This window comes from Perca fluviatilis, chromosome 2, assembly GCF_010015445.1.
Source record: "Perca fluviatilis chromosome 2, GENO_Pfluv_1.0, whole genome shotgun sequence".
Classification (NCBI taxonomy): domain Eukaryota; kingdom Metazoa; phylum Chordata; class Actinopteri; order Perciformes; family Percidae; genus Perca; species Perca fluviatilis.
Window position 1 is genome coordinate 19,596,928 of NC_053113.1, and position 26,162 is coordinate 19,623,089.

General features: G+C 39.7%; 3 protein-coding genes across 5 annotated transcripts; 2 read left to right on the top strand and 1 right to left on the bottom strand.

Moving 5' to 3' along the window:
* Window positions 1–1,222: 1,222 nt before the first annotated feature.
* nop53 (NOP53 ribosome biogenesis factor) lies at window positions 1,223–12,094 on the bottom strand. 3 transcript variants are annotated; one of them, XM_039823287.1, is made up of 13 exons: window positions 12,054–12,094; window positions 11,370–11,654; window positions 10,667–10,743; window positions 10,427–10,526; window positions 9,261–9,463; window positions 8,421–8,476; window positions 8,173–8,268; window positions 7,780–7,881; window positions 7,532–7,690; window positions 5,211–5,386; window positions 2,397–2,463; window positions 1,921–1,997; window positions 1,223–1,801 (listed from the first exon to the last, which is right to left on the bottom strand). In XM_039823287.1, exons 1-13 carry the CDS (start codon window positions 12,086–12,088, stop codon window positions 1,741–1,743), a joined length of 1,494 nt encoding a protein of 497 aa, XP_039679221.1. In that variant the 5' UTR covers window positions 12,089–12,094; the 3' UTR covers window positions 1,223–1,740. The 3 variants fall into 3 exon arrangements, with proteins under 3 accessions (XP_039679221.1, XP_039679215.1, XP_039679228.1); XM_039823281.1 differs by having other exon boundaries at window positions 10,427–10,529; XM_039823294.1 differs by lacking the exon at window positions 12,054–12,094 and having other exon boundaries at window positions 10,427–10,529; window positions 11,370–11,683.
* Window positions 12,095–12,127: 33 nt separating this feature from the next.
* On the top strand, window positions 12,128–15,062 carry LOC120573519 (histone H3.3A). Its single transcript, XM_039823306.1, has 4 exons — window positions 12,128–12,268; window positions 13,214–13,357; window positions 13,896–14,049; window positions 14,139–15,062. Exons 2-4 carry the CDS (start codon window positions 13,230–13,232, stop codon window positions 14,265–14,267), a joined length of 411 nt encoding a protein of 136 aa, XP_039679240.1. The 5' UTR covers window positions 12,128–12,268; window positions 13,214–13,229; the 3' UTR covers window positions 14,268–15,062.
* An 810-nt stretch (window positions 15,063–15,872) lies between these two features.
* Window positions 15,873–19,407, top strand: LOC120573526 (histone H3.3A). Its single transcript, XM_039823315.1, has 4 exons — window positions 15,873–15,995; window positions 16,889–17,032; window positions 17,304–17,457; window positions 17,847–19,407. Exons 2-4 carry the CDS (start codon window positions 16,905–16,907, stop codon window positions 17,973–17,975), a joined length of 411 nt encoding a protein of 136 aa, XP_039679249.1. The 5' UTR covers window positions 15,873–15,995; window positions 16,889–16,904; the 3' UTR covers window positions 17,976–19,407.
* Window positions 19,408–26,162: the final 6,755 nt, after the last annotated feature.

Below are 26,162 nucleotides of genomic sequence, written 5' to 3' on the forward strand. Positions count from 1 at the left end.
TTTAATTTGACCAATATTTAGGATTAGGACCGAATATCTGCAAATGACATTCCCATGAGCCTTAGTTCTTTCTTTTGTACTAATTAACACATTGCCATGCAAACAGGCTTAACTACGATGGTCAACATTATACTTGTAAGCATCAGTGTTTGCATCACCATTGTAAGCATGTTACGATGCTGATGTTAGCAAGTACAGCCTCAGAGAGCTGCTAGCACAGCTGTTGCTTCATCTTACTGCACTTATATACTTTTTTCATGGTGTGCCATGGATTTGCAGTCGCAGGTCACATAATAAACCTAAATATTTTGTGGTTATTTATTTTCGTATAAGGCGCATTGTTCAGTTAAAGTGGAAAGGTCAGCTTTATCAGTAAAACACACATTAAATACAAATTTACACAGTACACATTTTGTCCAAGGGTACATTACCAGAGTTGGGGGACTTCCAATTAATATGAAGTTGAATAAAACATTTACTAAAAGCGTGGTGGTTATTTTAAGGATTCACATTAGCCTCACTGACGTGTTATAAGGCATTCTGCACTAAATCCTATAAGTAGAGAAGTAATGAATTAGGTTCCTTGGAGACAAACTGTGGCCTTATGAGTCTGCGGGTTAATTCATCAGCAGGTAGTTGGCATGAAAACATTGATAAGCCGCTAAAATGAGAGGTGGTCCAGGGTTCACGACACACTTTGTCTTGTGGGTGGGGGAAGAGATCAACTGATTGAGGAAGCTAGGTGGGTGGGGGGCTTCTGCAGACTCTGAAGGTAAAAGATTACATTTTCACACTGCTTAACAGATAAGAAGCTTTGGCGTAGCTCCAGGCGCCATAGGGGAGAGAGAGAGTGTGTGTGTGCACAAGTACTTGTTCACACCAGCAGGACGCTGAAGGCAATTATGGTTTTAAGCCAGTAGGTTGGAATCAATTATCACATGCCAACTTCAAGCCCATCTGTCTGGGTTTTTTTCATCAAAAGATAGAAAAAAAAAAAAAATTAATCTACTTCAATTTAACTCCACTAAATCAAGTTATCTTATTATGGGGATTAAAAATGCATATCTTTTAATTTCCGTTGCCCCAACTCTCAACTTTTAATCACTGTCCAACACTTTTTGCTGCATGTTAATCTGGGTGTCATGGCACCTAACGCTGCTGGAATACTGATGAAAAACTGAATGTTTTATGAAATATTACATCCTGTGGTGATATAATGATACATGAAGAAATGTAGGCTATATTACAAGATTTACATGCCCGAAGTTGCAGTATCAGGCGTACTGATAGCAGACATAAACCTGACAAATATTCGTGTGGTAAACAGTACCATTTCATCTTCCCGATCTTGTTATTAACCTAAACTGTAAGTCTTTACTCATGTATGCGTAGAGTAGTGACACAAACCCAGCTGTATACTATAAAGCCTTAGAAAACCCTTCTCCTGATAGGGGTCATATTACATAAACACACACACACACAAACACTGAAACATTGTGTGAAATTTGATATTAAAAACACACCAGTACAGGAAATGCACTACAATGATATCCAACTCTTCTCATTTCAGATTATATCATTGATGTGACATATTAATTTGTAAGCAGTTTCAATCTGAGAGGGTCAAACAGGCCCTCCACAGTCAATAAGTTGTATATACACAGTTCCATTATGTTGCGTTTGGGGCTTTAAATGCTGCCCATCTTCTTGTGCTCAGCTCCTGTGGTCTGTGGTTCGGCACTAAGTGATCTCTCTAAAAGCCCTCTTCTCCACATACTTCTGCTTGAGTCTCCTCTTGAACCTAAGAGATGTGGGAGGGAGGTAACATACATTTGAATCAATATACACTGTATGAATCTGTAGATCACTGTGAGCATTTGAAGAGAGGTTACATAAGAAGAGTGAGGCAGAGATCCTTACTTGGCTCTTTCTCTTGGCTCGATCAGGTTCCTCTTCTGCAGACTCTTGAAGCGGTCCTTGAGGACGCTGCCCTCTGGCTGTGGAGTCCAGGTATTGCGAGAAGAGAGAGCCCAGCCCAAACAAATGCATGTGAGACAAATGCCATTTTGACTCCGTGCGCAATTCCCACCCAAATTATAAAATCCCATTCACGCCACAAAGACTGATTTAAGTATTATTCAGGGACATAATGGCAGGAGATAAAAGAAGAGCTGGGAATTTTCCACTAGCAATAAGATCACATGAAACTGCAATGATCCCTGTGAGGGAAAGTGGGCCGTCACAGTATTAGAGAACAGGATAAAGCTTAGAATAAGACAATACAGAGGGCTGAAGATAATACACCAACTAAATGAACCAAAACTCATTACAGATAAAGACTGTGTCCTCACTGGCAACGCCAGTGGATGAGCTAGAAAACATAACTCGTGACGTACCTTGAGTTGTCGCAGGGAGCCGGCCAGCTCGTCACTTAACTGAACCTCCATGTCCTGAGCCTTAAACCTGCAAATAAACATGTTTACCAACATGGCATCATGACTTTGCGTAAACATACACGCCACTTTCCTAAAGCCAAATGCAGTGTTATCTGTACGCATTTTGAGCTATCCACGTGGATGTCTACGTTGTATGCAGCGGATGTAAACATACATAGCACGTGGCGTGTGTGCGTGCGACCTTAAGAACTGTAACTTTTATAACTTATGTTGTCAGTTAATTGTAGCATTGACCGGCATGAAATCAGCATATGTCAGACTGACCTGGCAGAGCACGTGAAAACCCACCACTTCCGGTCACTCGGTGAATTTCTACTCTCAAGTTCAGTTGAGCTTGTTGCAGGTTAACAGTCAGCTGTTACACAAACTCCTGGGCAGTTAAGTGCTTGTGTTTCAAAAGAGGCAGAGTTGTTTAATGTTACTCTACGGGTATCTCACACCGCGTCAGAGCGTCTAATCGGCGGTTACATGATTGGCCACCGCAGGATGACATCAGGAAGCGTTTCTCCAACTGTTAAATCTGTCAACTTTTCGCCGCAGCCTCCGTCGCCTATGCTCACTACCACTGTTAAAGGACAATTCCGGCGCAAAACGAACCTAGGGGTTAATAACAGATGTGTACCCACTCTGTCGTTCTCTGGGACATGTTTTCATGCTAATCGAATGGGTTTGTAGCTTGGAACATGCTAGCGCGGACCGCTGATTAGCTTACAATGCTAGTATATGGGGCAGAGGGACACTCAAATTAAATTGCTATTAATACCACTAAAAAGGCTACAAATATCACCACACCTTAACGTTAGCATAATGAGGGTCCCTAAATGTTAACCGAAGCATTGAGAATGTTGTAAGCGTACAGATAGTTTATTGAAAAGAGATTATAAAGACAGTTGTTTACATGCGGGCGCCATCTTGGAAACCAGTTATGACTAGCCGAACACCGTGCAACGTGGACTCTCCCATGGGCCGATGTTGCCGGAAGAAAGCACTGAGCGCATAAGAGAAGCACTCAACACAACAACAGACTAGCTAGTGCTTCCGCAGGATATACACTAAAGAGATGGCGGATTATTCAACCGAATTTCAAAACATCGACAACGAACCCTTTCAGTTTGATGGATATCCTTATCTTTTCGAGCCGGAATATACTGACGAAGAGCTACTGGAGCTCCGTGAAAGGGCAACGAGAGAGAGCGAGAGCTACCGGTAGTCAATGCAGCAACACAGCCTCGTACTTCGGGAAACTGGTGGCGTACCTGCGGACGTTGTGAAGCAATGGCCACCGAACAGTAGTGTCTGTGCGCCCGCATTTAAACATGAACGGTACTGTCTTTATAATCTCTTTTCAATAAACTATCTGTACACTTAGAACATTCTCAATGCTTCGGTTAACATTTAGGGACCCTCATTATGCTAACGTTAAGGTGTGGTGATATTTTTTAGCCTTTTTAGTGGTATTAAATAGCGATTTAATTTGAGTATCCCTGTGCCCCATATACTAGCGGTGCAAGCTAATCAGCGGTCCGCTGAAAAATTATTTCGGAGATTATTTCTGTTAACCATTTCAGTCAAATAGTTATATAAAAATAAATTATATAAAAAGTTAAATAAATATCGAGCCTCTTCCTTATTTCACCAGTAAATTCCTGTTAAATGACAAAGACAACCACTGCATGGGAAAGGGATATTTTACAATAACTTTGAATGCAGCACGAAGCTGGCGAGGCGTATTTCAATTGAACGCAACATTTTTCAGACAACGGCAGCAGCTGCAGACTGTCGTACGTCCCCCTTTTGGAATCTTCTCCAATGAAATACAGACAAACTTTTACACTGTTTAGCTCAGCATTTTAACCGCGTTTACTCCAGCTGCTAGCTAACGGTAGGCTAACGTTACCTGCTGCCAAGTGTAGTATTAACTAGCGTCCCGTGCAGCAATGTTTCGGTTGCCTCTAACGTCCGTTTAAGAGCATCAGAGAGAAAGCGCGGGCATTTAAGTGGCACTGAAATCCGCGTTGCTATTCGGTCTGGTAGATAACGGTCGTTAAGGCACCTGTCGGTGCCGTAGCACCGGGTCTCGGTACCCAACCCTAGTAACAGCTGAATATTCTATGTCATGATGAAAAAGTAGAGACGATTGTAGACGAAAATGAAGAGAGATTTTATCTTAGTTTTAATTTTATGCAAAACATTTTAATCTCGTCTTTTTTCGTCAACAATAATGCATGTTAATTTGGTCTTAGTCAGCGTTTTTGGACATTGGCGCAGTCTAGTCATCGTCTTGGTCATGGAAAAAAAGGTCATCGACGAACATATTTAGTCTTGTCTGACGAAATTAACACTACTATTTATTCAGGGCCTTTTTAATGGGCACCAACCTCATGTTTACTTTAAGCATAAATAAAACGCTTCAGACCGCGGTTATGCCTGTGAGACACAGCTCAGACGGAAGCCTGCACGGAACCATGCAGAGGGCTGTATAGATTAAAAAGAGAGCGCACCCGCTGTGTGAGATGTCTGAGTAGAAAAAAAACTTGTCAGATACGCAGTCTAAAAACGGGATAAGATTATTTGAAATTACTTTTAAAGCCCTTTATGGTTTGGCTCCGTTGTAATTTGTGATCGTTTGAAATCTTATTCTGAACCAAGGCCCCTCAGGTCTGGCAACCACATGCTGTTCAAAGTTCCACGTCCAACCAGATTTATAATTTAGACCTTCCTCTCTTAAACCACGTCTGTAGGTGGTTAACTTACTTGAGTTTGCCAAGGCGTCTTGGTTGAGCTTTCTGAGCCTCCTGCTTGGCCTTGCGTTGTTTCTGTTTGTCCTTGGTTTCCTGTTCCTCTTGTTTGATAGAGGTCTTTATGGAGCGAAGCTGGAAGAGCTGCTGCCGCTTGTCATTCTGATATCTGTTGGCCTGTCGCAGTTGCTCCTGGGATGGGAAGAAGAGAAACAGTGAGATGGATTGTCAGTTGGTGAGTGGAGCAATGACAATATGGCAACTTTTTGAGAGAGCCTACTGGAAGCCCTTACAATTGATACTTTCACAAGTTGCAACATTATTTATATATATTTTTTTTATATAATGGTTTACCAGTTTGGGGATCCATCCGATAATGAAATGCACCCAGTTTTATGCTGGACGTGTCAAACATTTTTTGAAATTCAAAACTACTCCCTGGAAAGTAGGGCTCTAGCTAACAATTAATTTTATTACTTAACTACTGTGTTTCTTGATTTATCGTTTAATCTATAAAATGTAAAAAAAAAAAAAAAAAAAGTACAATATTCCCATCACGAATACCCAGAGCCCAAATGTCTACAAATGTCTCGTTTTATCCAACCAATAACCAGAAAACCCAAAAGATATTTAATTTACTATCACATTTCAGATGTTCCATTCCCCTTATGTTTAAGTTCCACCTTTCAGCTTCGAGTCAACTACCACATATTGTTATGAATAAAGTTTACGAATAAACCTGATAAATTAAACTAGCTTTGTTCAGTTTGCAGAGTCACATTACAGGGTTCTTGCAGGTTTTAGTAAGTCAAATTTAAGACCTGTTTAAGACATTTTAAGACCATAAAGATTTAAATTTAAGACGAAAACAATGCATTACCAAAAAAATATTCTAAAATCAAAGAAATTCTGAAAAAATAATTTTATTCCAGTGAATTCAGTCATTGAAAAAGCATGCATTTAATTTACAGAAGCAATCACATTAGTAACTGTGATGTGATGTATACATATCAGTTCAGATAGTTACCACTTGGGGTCGCTGTCTACTTGACCGTTACATGGACTTCCGTGTGTGTGTGTGTGTGTGTGTGCGCGTGTGTGCGTGTGAGCGTGTGTGTGTGTTCACAAAGAAGCTAGCCTGCCTAGCATGAAGCTAGGAGCTCAGCATGATTGTAACTTTAGTAGTAGAGCTGGGCAATATATCGATATTATAGAGATATCGCGATACTTGACTAGATATCGTCTTAGATTTTGGATATCATAATATGGCATAAGCGTGGTCTTTTCCTGGTTTTAAAGGCTGCATTGCAGTAAAGTGATGTCATTTTCTGAACTTACCAGACTGTTGTAACTGTTCTATTATTTGCCTTTACCCACTTAGTCATTATATCCACATTACTGATGATTATTCATCGAGTATCTAATTGTGTAAATATTTTGTGAAAGCACCAATAGTCAACACTACAATATCGTTGCGGTATCGATAGATGTATTTGGTCAAAAATATTGTGATATTTGATTTCCTCCATATCGCCCAACCCTATTTAGTAGTTAATAAGAAACAGCTAAACTGAATTGAGTCTGAGCATTTTTCATGACCGTAACCTTTCAAAGTTTGCAGCGTGCCTCGGACCTGGAGCTGGGTACCGCTTTTAACAACAGCGGAAATCGCTGTGATCTAGCCATGTCTCGTTAAAAGTACACTTTCCCATTTTCCACACGTAGGCCTAGCCGAACTTTAACAAACTGAGGAGACGCAGACATATTTCGCGGGCAGGTATTGAATTCATATCAGGATTTGTAGTTTTATCACTGTGTACATACCAACAGCAATATCCCCCAGAAAGAAATACAACACACCAAACCAACGTTCTGAGGGCAGCGTTCTGCTGGTTTTGTTACAGGGCAAAGACTAGAGCTCCGCTTTGTAGGCTACGACTCGATACTTTTCCTTTCTGCGGCCAGTGTTTCTGGAAATGAACGAGAGTAAAACCTTTTTTTTTAAGACCTGACTAAATGAAATTGAAGACCTCGGATGAAAATCTGTCCGTTTAGGTTTTTTAAGGCCTTAAATTTAAAGTTCAGAATTTTAGACTTTAAGACCCCGCGGGAATCCTGCATTATAAAAACACTTCATTACATTCACAGAAAGATAAGATTTTCTAGAGTGGTAGGATTTCTAAATAAAAACTCAGTTTGTAATTTTATTCACAGCTGCTATCACACCATTGACATCATCAGCGTAATGTGGCGCATTACGTATATAGTAGAAACCACTCACACATTTAAAACCTGTGCAAGTCTTTTAAATGATTTAAGTTTAAATTGTGCATGTACCTTCACTTTGTATGCCCTCTCTTTCTTCCTCTGTCTCTCAGTCTTCTTCTCAGCCACTGTGATGGCTCCCACTGCCACACCCTCCTCTTCCTCATTAGGAGCTTCTTCTTCGTTCTCCTCTTCCACCAGGCCTTCCACCTGCTCTCTTAAGATTGTCTCCTGCAGAACACACGTTCAATAAAATAAAATCCAAACTTCCACAACATTAAGAATAAACCAAAGATGATAATAGTAATAATCATCTGCACCTCTGTTGCTAGGTGTTCTTTGTTGACAGCTAGCTGTCTCTCTATTTTGTCTTCCTCTTTTTGTTTCTTGACCTCCACCTCATGGGCCTCCTGCAGCAAGGCCTGTGTTCAGAGTGATGGAGGAGAGAGAGTCAGTCAGGCAGTTCATTACAACAGGATAAATTAGGAACATATTCTTTTGCCAATTTTATCCAAACATAAATCTGCATTAATTAACTGCTTTTGTAGTGGATAAACTCAACACATCACAACAACAAAAAGTCATATCAAGGTTGTACGAGCTTTAACATAACTTCTGAACGAGCAACAGTCCTTTGTTTGAAATGACTGTAGATGCCTAGGCTAATATTTGCAGCCATTAGTAAGTCAGTAGGCTGCAGAGTTGTGACGTACCTGATGGGAGAAGAAGTCTGGGTTGTAGGATCCTCCAGGAGCGATCACCTCCACAGCCGGGAGCACAGATGGCTTCTCGTTCAACTTCTCTGGACGCTGACAAAACAGTGATGCAGCATTGGTCAAACTCAAACCGCCACAGATAAACGTTATGAGCTGCTGGCAGCTCATAACGTTAAAACTGCAGACAGACATTTACTTTTTAAACCGTCATTTAAATCTCCCACAAAAACAATCATTATGCTCACCTTGACACGCTTCTTGCCCGTCTGTTGAAGGTACCAGGGGTCAGCTGTATCTTTGGCTACATTAAAAAGAAACAAATGGTTCAAATGTATAAGCTTGGGCTTTTACAAAGAATAATGAGAGAGACTAAGGTAAGGATTTCCCTCCTCAACTTCTACATTTAGTTGTTATGACCAAAATCAATATCTTACATGGGTACAATGCAGGCCTCATGTATTGCAATGGACACCAGCATCCACCAATTCAGAAAATAAAAAGAAATCATGGTGGCACTCTCTTTTGGATTCCCCTGATCACCATCAGATGGCAGGAACAAGAAGCTTAGTTTAGCTGAAAACATCTTTAAATATGCATCCACTTGCACTATGCCAATATCTCAGGCTCTGATCCCATTTGCCTGTGGAACATACTCTACATTACCCCAACTGTATGGAAAATGTAATGACTCCAACTGCCACATGGAACGACACGAGGTCCAAGAGATGCACATAACTTTGCACATTTTAAAGTTAATGTTCTTATTAATCAAATTCTTATGAATGATTAACAATCTATTACTTACATCCCCATTTTAAAATGTGGATCTTAACATTAAACGTTATACTTCTACATGTTTGTCCTCAGATCCCAAATGATCGTTCACACAACGGTCACCTGAGCTCCATGGTGGTCTTCACATTCCCATGAAGGAAATACTGGGAGCGCAAGGATGTGATCATCACTGGACACATACATACATACATACATACATACATACATACATACATACATACATACATACATACATACATACATACATACATACATACATACATACATACATACATACATACGGCACTCACACTCTTGTCCCCATATGTCATAGTATTCTCTGTCTGGGTTGTTGTTGGCCTCTGTCACTGCCTTCTTGACTGTCCTGTCAGCTGGCCGTCTGTTCAACAGCTGTTTCTGCCTCCGTGGCACCACGCCTTTGGCTGCCAGCTGCTCGGCCTTCTGGGCAATGCGACGGAGTTTCTTGGCATTAGGTTGCTGGTAGGCCAACACACTGGGAGGAGGGGGCAGAAGAGATGATTGGGTGATAAGTGAGGCAGGAGAGGAAAATATAACAGGTAACATGAGACATGATGGAGAGGAGCGGATGCAAAACCAGCAACTACAACACTAGATGTTTGGGCCTGTTTGACACGGTCTACTTCATGATGAGTGTTTGCATATCCTCAGATCCCAAGACACCATATACACCACAGTCTCCTGAGCTCCTGTGTGTTGTCTTCACATTCCCATGAAGGAAATACTGGGAGCGCAAGGATGAGATCATCACCGGACAAACACAGTCTTTAACTCTAACATTGAAATATTCTATAATCTGCTTTACCAGATACATGTAAAGTTGCTCCAAAACTGCCATGATCCTTTACAGACTCCCACCTCTTACCCCCAGTCAGTTCAGAGATACAATGTAACACCATGAAAACATTGAGCTAATCATCCTGCCCACGTACACTCCATCTCCGATTGATAGATCGATAGATAGTCTACGTACTGTGTCAACTTGATACTTCAACACATAACAGCACATTAATCAATAACTATATAGTCAGTTATAGCCATTATTAAGATACATGCACTTAGCATACCCTTGACTTTTGAATAAACCGAAAAGTCACATAATGTAGGGTTGTGGGGGGAAAATGAGTTGGTTGACATGAATTGTGTTAAAATAATTGGTCAAAGATGTTTACATACATCAAGGCAAGTATAATGCCAACTGTTTAATTCAGCGTGTCCAGATGAAGTTAGATTATTTACGCAATACCAAGGTTCACACACACACTGAACTACTGATTCACACATACGGCAGCCTAATAAAGAAGCGAATCAAACCCCCGAAAATAAAATTTGAGACAACACTAGGCTCCGTTTCTCCTGACAATATCTTTACAGTCAAGGATGCAGAATCTAGTCACAGAAGAAGGGGAAAGCACAAAGAGCTGTGATGGATACTGACTCTTTAGGTGGTGGAACGAGGGAGTCGTGCTGCAGGATCAGGTCTATCCTCAGAGGACGCACCGCTTTCCCTTTCCTCTTCTTCCCATCGACGGGTTCCGCTACTTCACAGGGAAATACAGATTATTTTGATTCAGCATCAGGGACAAATGCATAAAAGATGTCAGAAAACAACTACACAACTCTGGGAAAAGCATGAACCACGGAAATTTCTATTCCAATTGTGTAAGTGTATATTTACCCTTCTGTTCAGCTTTCTTTGGTTGTCCAACATCCAAAAAGAACAAATGATCATCTGACTTCTCAGACAGCAGACCACTGAAATACATAAACATCACATCTCATTATAGACTTACAATTGATAAAATATATTTTTCTAACGTTCTCTTTACAATTAACAATTATTTTAATTTTAATGAATGTGTTGAGTAAATGATTAACCACTTAACCCAACAAGTTTTGTTTTTAAATAAATATAAAATTGGCCATCTCAAGATCCAAGAGCCCAATGTGACATTACTTTTTACTTTTAAATTCCTTAAAAAAGTATGCACGTGAAACACCACAAGCACTGGTGCCTGATTAAGAAACCCGTATATAAAGTTGGGACATTGGCCCTCAGCTTAAGCACTAGTTGTCTGAACTTGTTGTTTAGCAAAGCATCTTAATTTTTGCTATAATCAAAGTCAAGTAGAACTTTATTTGTCCCCAAAGGAACAAATGAGATGGCCATTTTTGAAAACAAGATGCGATAAAAACAGGACTGACCAAACGAACTATACAGGCAACGTTGTTGAATTAGACGCCCGTACGACGACGGGCCATAAACGATTAAACATCCACAAAATGTCCTGTAGCAGAGGTAACTTAATAGTGGACATGTCTTAAGAGTTATAAATCGTTAAGTACAGCGACATCGCTTTTCGTTTCTAGGCTAAACTTACCCTATGGTTCTCTCCTGGTGTCGGACGTCTTCTAAAAACTCAGTTACATCGTTTATGTCGCTGTGTTTGTTCCAGTTCTTTTTCTTATTCTTGTTCACGCGTTTCCTCCGAACACCGGCCAAGCCTGCAGCGCCTGAAGAGGGCTTTAAATTTAGAAAACCTGGCTGTGAAGCCACCACGCGTTTAGTCCTCCTGGACGGCGCCATGTTGGAGGATTGGGGTAAGAAAGAAACACGTTTCTTCTTCTTGTGTGCTTGAGGGACGTTGGAGGCGCCACCTGCCGGACTGACGGTGTACATTCAGTAAAAGCTGTCACCATGTAAATAAAAGTTCAAATTTGTTTTGTTTGTTTGTATTTTATAAGGCTATGATAATAATTTATATTTACAACAGAGTGAGTGCATTAGCATAGCTTTGCGTGGTACTTAGAACAACGCTAAGTATTGTTGTGTTGGGTTAATATTTATAATTGATGATATGCATTAATAAATACAATTAAAGCTGTGAGTATAGTATGAACAGTATTTAACACTAAATACCACTTAGTTTATATTCTCCCCCGGATATTAATAGTGCTTTTTTTATTTCCAGGTAAAATACATTTTATAAAAAAAAATTATAATAATAACAATAACCTAAACTAACAATACAAATCAATAATCAGGAATGAGAAAAACTTCTTACAGGACATTGCATGTGAGTGTGATCATGTTTGTCATGTTGCTGCATGTAGCCTATGTTTGTCCCAAATGCATCATGGGAAACGTGTCTCCTGTTGCTTTCCTATGTTCTTTTTCCTTTTTTTTCCCCTCCCTTCATTCTATAGCGACAACAACGCTTTAGAGACTCAAGAATACATTCCCATTTTTGAGCTGCAATCTTTCTCGAAGTTTTCAAAGGTAAGTATCATAGTTTCAATTAAACTCCAATCTATCATTTAATGTCATCATAGTTCTCGGATGGACGTGTTTTTTCGATTATTTTTGGTGTTAAAGAAAACGCAGAGCAGTCTAGCTATTATCTGCCTGCTCGGGGAGTCGGGGACCTAAAAAGCACTTGTGATCTGGTCAAATTTGACTCGGAAATGCGCCTAAAGTGAGGGGTCATCTGACAAAATATTGTTCATCAATTGATTCCCTGACATGTCTAGTGTCATCTTCAAAAAGTATATTCCACTTTCATGCCGTGGTTTTTATACTCTTTCGTCGTTTTTATCATCACCTTCTTCGTTTGCTACAACGATTTTTTCTTCCCGTTTACATTCTTCTAGCCAGAAGCCAGCCATCATCTTTAGGTTTGTTCGTTTGCGAACACCGAGCAGCCGGTGTGGGCGGGGTCGCCTGGTTTTCCTTTAAAATAGCTCATTCTGAATAAAAAATCAAGGCTTGTGCGCAACCGGAGAGCACACGATGAAGAAACGAACGAACCCACGTTCACTGCGCAAGAGGCGGGGTTTGTCTGGATACCACTGTACTGTGATTGGTCGAACGGTTCGCAACATCCCGCCTCATAGGCTCGTTTATAGAATATGATAGGTCTACGTGATAAAGAGCTCTGCTAGGATTCGATGCCTTCGCTGTCCTTTTTATGACGGTCATTACATAAGCTATCTTGATTATAATTTGAAAAGAACTGAGGCTCTTAATGCTGATTTTTTTTTTTTTTTAACCCACTCTAACTGAAGACTAAAGTTTGTCATGTTGATATAAAGTTCTAAATTGAAATACAACTGGAAAAGTAATTTTTTATCCTTTACATCAAGTACCCTTACACTATTCTGCTGCACATGTGCTTAAATGCATTGTAGTTACTTTACCAAAACAAACTTTGTCATGTGCCCTCAGGTGATCTTTAGTAGCCATGGCCCGTACCAAGCAGACTGCCCGTAAGTCCACTGGAGGCAAAGCCCCACGTAAGCAGCTGGCCACAAAGGCTGCTCGCAAGAGTGCCCCTTCCACTGGTGGTGTCAAGAAGCCCCATCGCTACAGGTGAGAGCTCATATAGTCTTTGGTTTGTGTTAGAAAGGTGAACACAAGGGATGCTACCGCTTTATGCCCCAGTTACATATGTTGATATAAACTAAAATTCAACTGACTTACAGATGGACTCAATAGTTTTCCTCCAGCCCCAAATAAAAGATGTCAGGCCGTATTGCAGTTCTTTTATTGATGCCTTTAACTACTGTATATTAACAAACTCAATGACAAAACACAGTAGGCTATGCATATTGTGCATTTGGACGGTTATGTGGAGAAAATTGTGGAAAACATCTCTGAATGGAGCTGATATGTGGTCTCCCTCAGTCTCCTACTAGTAGAAAAAAACTGAGACTGGAGTTCAACATTCAATTGCCCTACCAACAGTATGCAGATGTGCAAGGTGACAATGAAAATAGTGCACTAGATTAAGAGTAATTTGTTCTATCGAAATACAAAAAGGATAACATAAGTTTGTGCAAAAGCAGATCAATTTAGCTGCTCCCACCTACAATTTTGCACATGTAAATTTTTTGCCTCTCTTCTCCAGGCCTGGTACTGTGGCTCTGCGTGAGATCCGTCGTTATCAGAAGTCCACTGAGCTGCTGATCCGTAAGCTGCCCTTCCAGCGCCTGGTGAGAGAAATCGCCCAGGACTTCAAGACTGATCTGCGTTTCCAGAGCGCAGCCATCGGAGCTCTGCAGGTCAGTAGCTCTCACCATTAATACATTAAACAAATACCATGTTTCCTCATTCCAACTAAAAACCAATGTTTTGACTCTGCCATCTGCAGGAGGCCAGCGAGGCCTACCTGGTGGGTCTGTTTGAGGACACCAACCTGTGCGCCATCCACGCCAAGCGTGTCACCATCATGCCCAAAGACATCCAGCTGGCACGTCGTATCCGCGGGGAACGCGCTTAAAATGTTTTTTTAAATTGTTATATGCTGTCCTCTTCTCCCGTCACCACTCTTTCCATCCCTTTCCTCCCCCTCTACTTAGTTAGTAGTATGGTTTGAGGTCCTATATATATCATGATTGTGATAAACGTAAAATGTGTGATCATGTCTTCTTTGGTGCTACAGGTAGCAGAGTTTCCTTAGCGATATCTTCATGTATGTTTGAAACTTTAAATCACAGTTACACTACTCACTTCTAACTAGCTATCTTACATTAATGCTTATGTCCATGCATAGGGTGTTTTTGCAAGTCAAGAATAGTGTGAAATGAGCGTAGGAAATAGCATTAAGGTTAAGACATCTTCATCTTTAGACGAACATATACGTTGATATAATGGGTTTTCTGTTTTTCCTTTTTGAAATAGTTTTGTTGTAAAAGTAGCCTAGTGATTTTTCCTTTTTACAATAATGGTGTATTTCTACTGTTAGTGTTTAATGTATCACAATACAAAAAGTTTAATTCTGGTTGTCAATTCGAAATGTCATTGTGCTATCATGACACTACATTTTTGGCAGAAAACAAGCGGCGTATATGTAGCAGACCTATGGTGATCATATTTTGATTTTCAGCCACGTTATTATGTCCAGGTAATGTTTTGACTTTTTGTTCCTCTCTCAGGTGGATATGAAAACCTTTTTTTTCTTTCTTTTTTTCTACTGTGTTTTGGATTTGATCGGGTTTGTCATTTTTAAAAGCAAAATATTTGTACTCTGGAATTCACATACCAACATAATAAACAGATTATTGTGGGTAAATAAGCTGTATGAGTAATGAGTATACATTCAAATACTGTTCATATTGGTGCTAAAACGATTAGTAGAAGGACAGAAAATCTATCTACAACTAACTTTAATAATCTACTGTCATTTCTCAAGCAAGCAGAATAATCAATAATACAAATAATAGTTACATCCCCATTTAGTGAATGTCTATCCTCATGCACCCTTCCAGGAATAAATGCTGCTTCCCATTGTGTAATGCACCGGACTGCCCTATTCATTCACTTTGTGGGTTGATTATATTTAAATACAGTCCAGGGACATACTTTTACTTAAACCCTCTTTTTATTGTAAATTAAATCCGAAACAACTCAACGTTTCAGCAGACAGAATTACTGATTAAAAATAAATGTGTTTAAAAGTGCACAAAACACCTATAAGGTCACCAAGTAATCAGCTAAGATACATCGAGTCAATTCTAAACAGACTTAACGGTTGTCACTTATACGTTGTTACCTATTGCAGCGCTTTCACATGGAAACCACCTCTAAGTTCCAACCATTTAAAAGTACGACTAACTTTTCAATGCCCAATGTCAACTTTCGGTTTGAGTAGAATGCTCACACTCATATTCAGAGGGGAAAAAAAGACTCCCCACTCCACACATTACCAGTTCTGAATGCCACATAGATTTTACATGAATCCACCAGAGGCTTGTCAGATGGCATATTAAAAAACTGTTTTTAATGTCAAATGTAGACATTATAAAACGACATACCCCGTGTTGACCGGCACGTACCAAACTGATAATAAAAGTAACCACGAAATGTTGTAAACACTGTTGCATTGTGGGACAGATGATTGACGCGGCGGCCATTTTCCCGCTGGACGCTGCTTTCCATTGTGGATACGAAGAAGAAAATAAGAGACAAGCGAAACATTTCTCACGACTTCTACTCACTTTTCCCCTAGGTAAGCCTCTCGAAACATGTCACAGTGTTTGTGAAAGAACTTAGTGTTTTTAAGTTGTATTTTAATTTTTTTTCTAGGCACATGTAACAGTGAAAAGCCTTTAATTTTGTCGTGTGGTAAAATAACAAACACGACGGTGAAATGCAGTCTTTTCTGCAGCCGCTCAGATGAGTGGAAATTCTGTTTCAAATTATGCGCCTGTTCAGCTCGGTTCTACGCAGCAGTTAGGGACCGTTCAGCTTCCTTATGCCTGTCTATGAGTTCCTTGAAATGTCTTCTGTGTTGTTCTCTTAATTCCCGATGCGCTGGAACAGCGTTTATTTCTAAAATTGAAGTTGTTCATGTGCTACTCCTTTGCTCTTCTGCCCTGGGTCTTTATCCCGTTTGCGCATCAAACCGCCGCCATCATCATAGCAGGGTAGGCGGACGGACCTAGCAACAGTGGAAGGCAGCTGTAGAGCCCGCCTACTTTAAAGACTCTGCATGCTGATTGGCTTATACGTTATATTTTTAGAGACATATTGGACCACCAGCCAATAGTGTCGTCATTCATCTTTGATTGACGTTTGTCTGGCCGATTGCGATAGGGATTGTCTTGTATGTTTACTTACCCTAAAAGTTACCTTAATTTAAGTTGCCTGTTCCAAACTGTATTGTATAATGTTTTTATATTTGTATTTATGTACATTTGAGAGGGTTGATAATCACTATTTAGAAAAAAAGAATCTCCTCAAGTGTAACGTTAGGAGTATCAAAACTAAATACATAGAGTTAGAGTAGTAGAGAGTTCAGAGTAAAAGGGAACAAGTAATCAGAAGATGTAAAAGGAGAATTCTAAATAATCAAACCAAAGCCACTGAATTCTTTATTTCTGTTTCCCACATCTTCTTTAGGTGATCTTTAGTAGCCATGGCCCGTACCAAGCAGACTGCCCGTAAGTCAACTGGAGGCAAAGCCCCACGTAAGCAGCTGGCCACAAAGGCTGCTCGCAAGAGTGCCCCTTCTACTGGTGGTGTCAAGAAGCCCCATCGCTACAGGTAAAAGAGGCAAAAAGTGTTTCCTCTCTGTTTTAGGCCAGACAGAAATCCTAAATCCAGAGTTACTGATTTCTTTACAATTGTAGGGACAGAATTATATGACAAAACATTCAGATGTTTCTAGAAAACAAAGGGGTACAAAGAATTCTTAAGCCCTAGATTGTAAACTCACTAAACTGTATAGTGTGACTCAAATTTTGTTGATATTCTACAACCAAGTTCTGCTTCCCATATCTTCATAATTAAATTTTTTTTTTATTGTATTGTGAAGGCCTGGTACTGTGGCTCTGCGTGAGATCCGTCGTTATCAGAAGTCCACTGAGCTGCTGATCCGCAAGCTGCCCTTCCAGCGCCTGGTGAGAGAAATCGCCCAGGACTTCAAGACTGATCTGCGTTTCCAGAGCGCAGCCATCGGAGCTCTGCAGGTCAGTATTACAACCAAATCCTCGCTAAGCACTCAAAGTTGGCTAGTTATTGTGTGAATTCTATTATATGACTATACAGTAATATTGTAAAGACGAGAGCACTGTGGAAAAGGCATTACATATTGATTATTGTACATACACTGTTTATACAATTCTGTAGACTCAGGGACTGATGGATAGGACTTTACTAACAATTTCATGACAGTTAATCTATTGATTATTTTTGTTACTCTATTAGTTCATCATTTAGTCCAAAAAAGTGTATACTAATGCCAATCAGTCATAATAAGTTACCAAAACCAAAAGCAATCAGTCAATCAATCAATTAATCCACCAGCCATTTTAGCTCTACTGACAATTTTTGCATTTCCTGTTTTCCTTCTCTGCAGGAGGCCAGCGAGGCCTATCTGGTGGGTCTGTTTGAGGACACCAACCTGTGTGCCATCCACGCCAAACGTGTCACCATCATGCCCAAAGACATCCAGCTGGCACGTCGTATCCGCGGGGAGCGCGCTTAACCAACTCTCCACCTTGGTCTTTCTCCTTTTCACCTCTTTCTGCCCTTCCTTTACCAGTCTGTCTCCATCCCTCTTCCCCTCACCTGCTCCCTTCCTCTCTCCCTGTGTTAGTAGTGTGTAGAGGAAAACTGATTATATTATGGATAAAGTGTATAGTCGTGTTTTTCTTAGTGCTCTTGACAGCAGACTTCTAGGGTACTCTCTTTTTGTGCATGTACCGACTCTTTGGTGATGAGATCTCCTCAAGCACACATCTCCTAGTTTGCACTGTTTCTAATTTGTCTCTGTGGGGGAGAGGATGATTTTGGATAGAAAAAGGAAAAACATGGACTAGACCAATGCAAATCTGGGAGGGACAGAAAGGAGGAGAGGATAGGTGTCTGCTGGGGGACTCATGTCTCTTTTCTGCAGCAGGGTGCTAGAAGAACTTACCTGGTCCTCTTCTCCTGCTCTCTATCGTCTGCCAGCCTCGCTCAGAAATGTGCAGTCTCTTCTCACGAAGGCCGAGGCTGGATTTTCTGTCCCTGTATGTGTCTGCCTGAGAGTTGGCTCTGATCATCACGGCATATTGTATACAATCCATCAGCATCTTTGGATAAGTTGATTTATGATTACCATATTGATCATTGCTGTCATTCATCATGTTAGGTTGTTTTTTTCCCCCTTCCAAATGAGTCTCACGCACAGGATTTTCTTTTCCTTTTTTTTTTTTTTTCTCTTTTAAACTATTTGTGGATGACGTGAAGATGGGGGGATACATTTAGATTAAAACACCTACAGAGAACAAAAACAAAAAAAACAGATTTGAACAGATTTTTTTTCTACTGAAATGTGAAGCTACTGACTCGTTTTGGCACCAAAGTTTGATCCTCTTGTAGACTCTCTTTTCCTAATTGACAGAAGAGTTTAACCTCACCTGTTTTTGTGGTGTTCAAATTGGTTTCATCTAATTATTTAAAGCCAAAGCTTGAGAGCTCAAGTATTGTGTCAGAGGTACTTTTGTAGCATTGGCTCATTTTTTAAAATAAGGAACCTTTTTATAACAAAGGTTCATCTAGGTTTGTAATGTTCTCCAAAAACCCAAAACTCCCAAAGTGTGAAAAAGATTTTTTTTTTTTTTTAACAAAATAACTGATTAAAATGTGAACATGTATTGTAAATCAGTGTGTAACATGACAAATAATACTAGTCATGTTTTCTGTAAATGTCCCCCCTTTGCTTCTATTTTTTTTCTCCGAATCAGTTGAACGTCTGTATACAGTTTCTCAGGTTGACTTGTCACCCTTTTAACTTAATTTTTATTTTTTTGCTCAATTTGATTTTTTTTGTCTTTCTTTTTTTGAAATGTTGAAGATGATGTTTCAATTAAACAATGTTTGTAATTTCCAGATTTGTCATATAAGGTGGTAATAAATGGATGTTACACACACTCCTCTGTCTCAGTGGTATACTTCCTGTTTTATCACACCAACTTTTATTGTAATAATGATAATAATACATATAATTAGCAAAATTAGCACTAAAACTGAAATGTATCTCCTGTTTACTATGTAAAAGAGCAGCTAGAGGATATTTCTGTGAATCCTCACAGGACCACTAAATAATTTGAGGTTAGGAAGAAATGCATGTTCACACACCATAAACTACCTCTCCCAGATTGTCAAAATACCATAAAATGAAAGCACAGTAATTGTCTTCAGGTTACCTTACCATAAAATAATATGATCTATAATTCTAGATCAATAAAATATTCTTTAATACTTTATGTATCTTCTGCAGCCTTCATTCTGTGGATCCCTAATCTAACTGATGGCAGTTGCACCACTAGATGGCAGTAAAACACCATGTTTGTGCTGGCAATATCAAGCGCCTTCATACTGAGGAATGGGGCTCCTGCTGATAAATTGGGCTTTAGCTTGGAGTGAATTAGGACAGTATTATTTAATTGTTCATCCCTGTGCCCTCGCTTTTCTCCTCTTTAGACATACACTTAAATGTATTTTCCACATCCTGCATTTTTTATTCTACTAATCTAAAATTGATAATTTAATTTAAATCATATTCTAACAGGAATTCTACTCATTACACATTTTCTTTATGATGATACAATACCACTCTAATACTTCTTTACGCAGGTTACTATTTCTATCTGGAAAATGTGTTATGTACCCATCTTTCACATAGACACAAACACACAGACATTAAACATTATAATTAATATCCTTTTTTTGGCTTGACATCATTCCCCTGATCAGTGTTTCATGTCATCCTTCTACTTTCTTGATTAAAAGGGATAAAGCCATGCCCTCAGCCATATTCATTACAATGAAATACACACACACACACACACACACACACACACACATTTTCCCATGTCACTGTGGCCTTGACTATATACTCATTACAATGAAACACACAGACAAACAAACATCTAATCAAACACCAGCCTTTAATCCTGTTGTTTTGAATGGGCACCACAGCTATAGTGGTGTGGACACACACACACACGTACACACAAACCCACACTCAATCACTACATCAGGATGAGTGGTCAGCGCTGTCTCCACCCAGTTCAGTGTTTTAAGAACCACAATTCAGTCTTGTGTCACTTCTGATTCAAAGTTCAAATGTTTTTAATGAGCCAATCTTTATATGTAGAGAAGGGTCCGTTGTTGAATGTTGTTTCAATAATTGTTTTCATACAAGTCATAGTGACAGGAATTGTCTATCTTTAAGCATGCTGTATCTTTATTCTTTTTTTCAGGAGGTTTGATGAAGTTTGCATATGTAAACTATAACATTTCCACCAGTTCTCCAGCATGTTTAGCTCTCTCTGTTATTTTTTTTCTGCTTGCTTGCTAACTAGTTCTTATGCAGTCTCAGTTCTAGCACATTGTTAAGGTGTTACAACCTAGTGTGGATGGTGGGAGGCGCATTTTGTGCAGTCTGCCACTTGTAGCTGGTAGTTTATCGGTTACTGTGGCAGGTTATACTGTACATTAAACATCAGCCTCACACCACCCATTTTTTTTCCCACCGAAGCACAAATATATACCCCACAATTTCTCCCTGTGGAAACTGCTGAAGTACAGTACAAGTACCCCTGGTTGAGAATCACTGGAGGTAGATATACTATGTTTAGCTGTTATAATTGCAAAAGGGTTTCATTTATTACATAATAACATAATCTGAGAATGGTTACAGTTCTAGATACAGTTCTGCTATTGTAAACCAATGACTAAATCACTGTAATAATTCATGTAATCTAATCTCTCGTCTCTTCTGTTGTCTCATTTGTATTCAGAAACATATTCATGTATTCATTTTCTCAGATTATAGTGATAACTAGGTTCACAAAGTTAACCAGAAAATTATACATGAAATTATTTCATTCTTTGGATAAAAAACAAACAAAAAAACAAACAGCTAACATTTAGCTAATCTAACTGCAGGATTACATGGCCGCGTATCAAAGAACCATTTCTTTCAGGATTTGGACCCAAACCCTTTGAGAAAAGCCTGGTGCAGTATGTGGGGACAGGAGTGTCAGGCTTTGATTGTTCTAAATAAGCCTTTATAATTATGAATCATGACAACTGCATTATCTTACATAGTGTGGAAAACCTGGAAATATCTTTTTCACAGAGTTTTCATTTTGCAAACTAGGCGCTCAAAATTAGTAAAATAGGGCAAAACGGGCCTGTGGTTGCTTTACCAAGTAAGTTACACCATTATTTTATCATAACCAGCCTGAGATAAGGACTTCCTTTTTCTGCCACTACTCTCGTAATTGCAACATAAGCCACTCTTGTTTTCATGTGTACATTGTAGCTTTGTTCATCAGAAACATGGATTACGGTGCGCCATCTGACATTACCTGTCACACATTGTGGAACTTGTTTTGTATGTCTGAAGGTGCTAATAAAAAATTTATCACACAAAAAGAAACATGGAGGACGGTGTGCTTTTACAGTGGAGGAGCATCATGTGAAACTATGAGGATGTGACCACTAACCCTAACCCAGTATGCTGTCCTAATTGCTGAGCATATAATGGACCGTACATGTGAATACATCTAAAGAGATATGTGCATAGGTATTTTGGGTTTTATGTTTTTTTTTTTTTTTTTTTTTTTTTTGTGTGGTTTTTTTGTGTGTGTGTTTTCACACAACTGTGTGTTCGCCTTCCCCAAAGTCTGCATAGTGGCACTCCATCTGTGGCACTCAGGGGATTAAAGCCAATCTGTCTGTCTGCCGCTCAAAGTGCTGACTGTCGGACCAGCACCAGATTAACACAGTGCTGGGATTGGTATGATGGGGAGGGGGGTGGGGGTGGGGGGTGGGGGGTGGGCATGGGTGAGAAGAGATGGGGTGGAAGAGAGAGGTAGATGGATGTTGAGGAAGAGACAGACAGAGAGAGAGAGAGAGAGAGAGAGAGAGAGAGAGAGAGAGAGAGAGAGAGAAATGTGTTAATGTGTGTGCTGGGGGAAGGTGGGGGGCAGGTTGAGAGGTCAACTCCAGATTAGTACACAACTGGTACAGTGTGTGTGTGTGTGTGTGTGTGTGTGTGTGTGTGTGTGTGTGTGTGTGTGTGTGTGTGTCTTTAGGAAGGGAGGAGGCTTATAGACATTGAGCATAGAGGGACATAAGGGAAAGAAGGAAGAGGGACAGATGTACAGTGGGTGGATGGGGGGTCGTAGTTAACACAAAAATCAATGGAATAAGAAGTTGCTGAGGTACTTCTCATGGCTGAACCAGACAAGAATCTATGAACAGTTGGAGTGGAGGAACAGAGATAGATAGAGACACAGGTCTGTTTCAAAGAGTTTAAAGCCTGATGCACCTTAACCTGTAAATTAAGCTAGAGACCATACTGTATGAACGTAAGAGACTCTTGTTGGTTCAGCTCTCAGACAATCTTCCACAGCTTTAATGTGAACAGAAATATTCCCCAGATGCAGACAACTGTATTATAAAAGCCTCATTATGTTTCAAACGATCAAGGTCTTACTATGTGTCATCCAACCATATCTAATACCATTTCCAATTGGCCTATCAAAGGCATTAAACACAAATGTGGCCAAGGTTGCACAGTTTCACAGTCTCTACTCACAGGCGTTGATGGTGTTGCACTCAGTTGTACACACATAACATAAGATTATAAAAAGACAACTTGAGAAAGCTCAAACTGTAATTAATAAGCCACCTACACATACCTGGCAATAACAGGATTAAGTGGTCCTGATTATGGGGTTGTCTGTTTAGCAAAGTTACAAAAATTGTTGATCTCAAGGCTGTGGTATGCCTGAAACTTACTATAACTCATATAAATAAGGATTTATATTCAGACTATATGAGCGCACCACTGAGATTAATGCAGTGTACAGTACTAGTACACAAAGAGACATTGGGAGTGGGGGGGCTGGGAGACCTGAAGGTGGGGCAGTGGAGGGAGTTGGGCATTGCTCCCAGGGATTAAACATGTTTAGCTATTAGCACCACCTGGTAGTCAACTAGCAACACAGCAGGGTTCAGTGGAGCCACACACATACACACACACACACACACACACACACACACACACACACACACACACACACACACACACACACACACACACACACACACACACACAAACACACACTGTTTAACAAGAACTAATGAAGCACTGGCAGTGCATGTTGTTTTGTTATATACTGTATATTCTTTATGTATACGTATCACGGGGTAAGATAAGAGCTGTGAGACACACACACACACACACACACACACACACACACACACACACACACACACACACACACACACACACACACACACACACACACACAAACCACCGAAAACATTCAGCCACCTTTTTCTTATGTTAAACAGTCATTTTGAATATATTTGTTTCTGTATTTATTGTTTACAGTAATATGTTTGTTTATGTATTATTGTTTAAGCATGAATTCATTCATGTAGTACTTCATGAACTATCAGTAATGTACAAGGATTAATAGTATCTAATGCATGACTTAATGCAGGAACAATACGTTAATTAATGCATCAATTAAGGTATTTCAATCATCATGATTTTTGATTTATTAATGATGTTCACGTCTTCTTAAAAAAAACTGACCAGTCACAGCAGTGTGTACATATGTTCTGAAGAATTGTAGTGTTTTAATCATGATTAACTAAACATTAATTCTTCATTACTTCATCGTGTTTGTGGCCCTATAAATAAAGTGACCTGGTCCATCTTTAACATTGGTGAATAAGATAAATAATGAAGAATGAGGAAGTAATGTTTAGTTAATCATGATTACAACACTACAGTTATTTTTTAAACTACAGCTTTACCTATGAAGAAGACATGAGCACCATTAGTAAATCAGAAAACATGATTTTTTAAATACCTTAATTGATGCATTAATTAACGTATTGTTAACGTATTGTCATGCATGAGATACTATTAATCCTTGTACATGACTGATAGTAATAATCAGGAGTTTGTATTCCCATATTTCAACATTGTCAAACCCGGTGCAAAAACAACGCTGACAGAAACGGCCACAAACAGCTTGTGGTGTCCAAATCAAAACATATGAACATACTTTTACAAAAATCCTTTGAATAAACTAGCAAAACATGATGCATGAGGGGCATGAAATAAGTAGTTAGTTATTTTCCTCTCCTAAATAAATTAAAGAGCCCCTGCAGACATTTTTCAAGACAAAAAACTTGCTTTGTTGTTGTTGAATAATAGATTGTGTCTGATATGTTGGTTCTCTTACAAAAAAGTTTGATAACCTAGTTAAACATTCTTAATTCCTCTACTCCTTGTCTCTCATTGAAAAATCCAACTGCTGGACACAAGATGTCTCCAACTTCTCGAAACATGTCCATTGTATGTGTACGTGCACTGGAGGTTTCAGGTTACACATCACATTCGTGTTAGCTGCATATTAAACAATGATTGGCTTCCCAACTAGTTGTGATGTCATACACCGCCCATGTACTTTCTCCTTCAGCAAGTGATCATGGGAACAGATTTCTAGACTCAAACTCTCCACGTAGCCTACCCCAGTTACGGCATTACATAAGACACACAGTATATCCAAAAAAACACGTGAATACTAAGCAAACTAATTTCAACATGCACATTTCACAACATTTCTTCACATTGTTCACAAAATATATTGTTTGTTAAAAAACTTGACAACAAATAATTCTTTAAACGTTGAGTCAACCTTAGACACTGTAATGGTGGAAGAAAAGGCCCTGTGAAACTGTGTTTATATCAAGTTTCATAATATTTAGACGATCAACATATGGCCACGGTGTTGTAACAGCCCGTTTATGTAAATCTAGAAAGTAAGATTTGCAAATTATGTATGATATGTAACAGACTTAGATGCCTGTGGTTTGGTAAACACAAAAAACAACAGGTATAGAAATGCATATATTCTTATATATAATGGCACACAATAAAGATGTATTTGTGTGTGAGGCTGCCTGTGAGTCACAAACAGGGTGATTGTTGTTGTGTTGTTGGCAGTACGCAGAAGAACTGGCATGTAAATAGCTACTGAGTCACAGAGATGAAACAAACATGTTGACTTGTTGTTTCCAGAAGGGGTGTACGTGGTCCTATGTGCTTGTGTGTGCTGGTATGTGTGTGTTTATGTGTGTGTGTGTGTGTGTGTGTGTGTTTGACTAATATTTTGTAACTTAATGGAGGCACCCCCTGACCCCCCTACCCCATCAGTTTGTGATTGGTCTGTGGCTCCAGCATCGGGGATTAGACCATGTTTCCCCACTTTATGTCCTCCTCTCTCTCTCCTCTCTTTTCTATTTCTCTCTCTCTTTCTCCCTACATCACATGATCCGTTACATCACGGGATTGAGGTCAGAGCTGGATTAGGGCGAGCAACCCTGGAATTACTGAAAGTGAGGGAGGAGATGCTGGAGGGTGGGGGTGGGGGTGGGGGCAGTTCAGCTGGCCCGCAGATGAAGAGAGGATGAGAAAGAGAGAGAAGAAAAGAGAGATTGGGACAAAGAAAGATGAGCACAGGAAGGGAGAGAGGGAGAGAGGGGGATGAAGATATGCAGGGGTTTACACTAAAAGGGAGATTTGAACAATGCAAAGGTCTCGCTGTCATGTCTGATGCTTCACATAAATGCAGTAAAGTATGTTTGACAA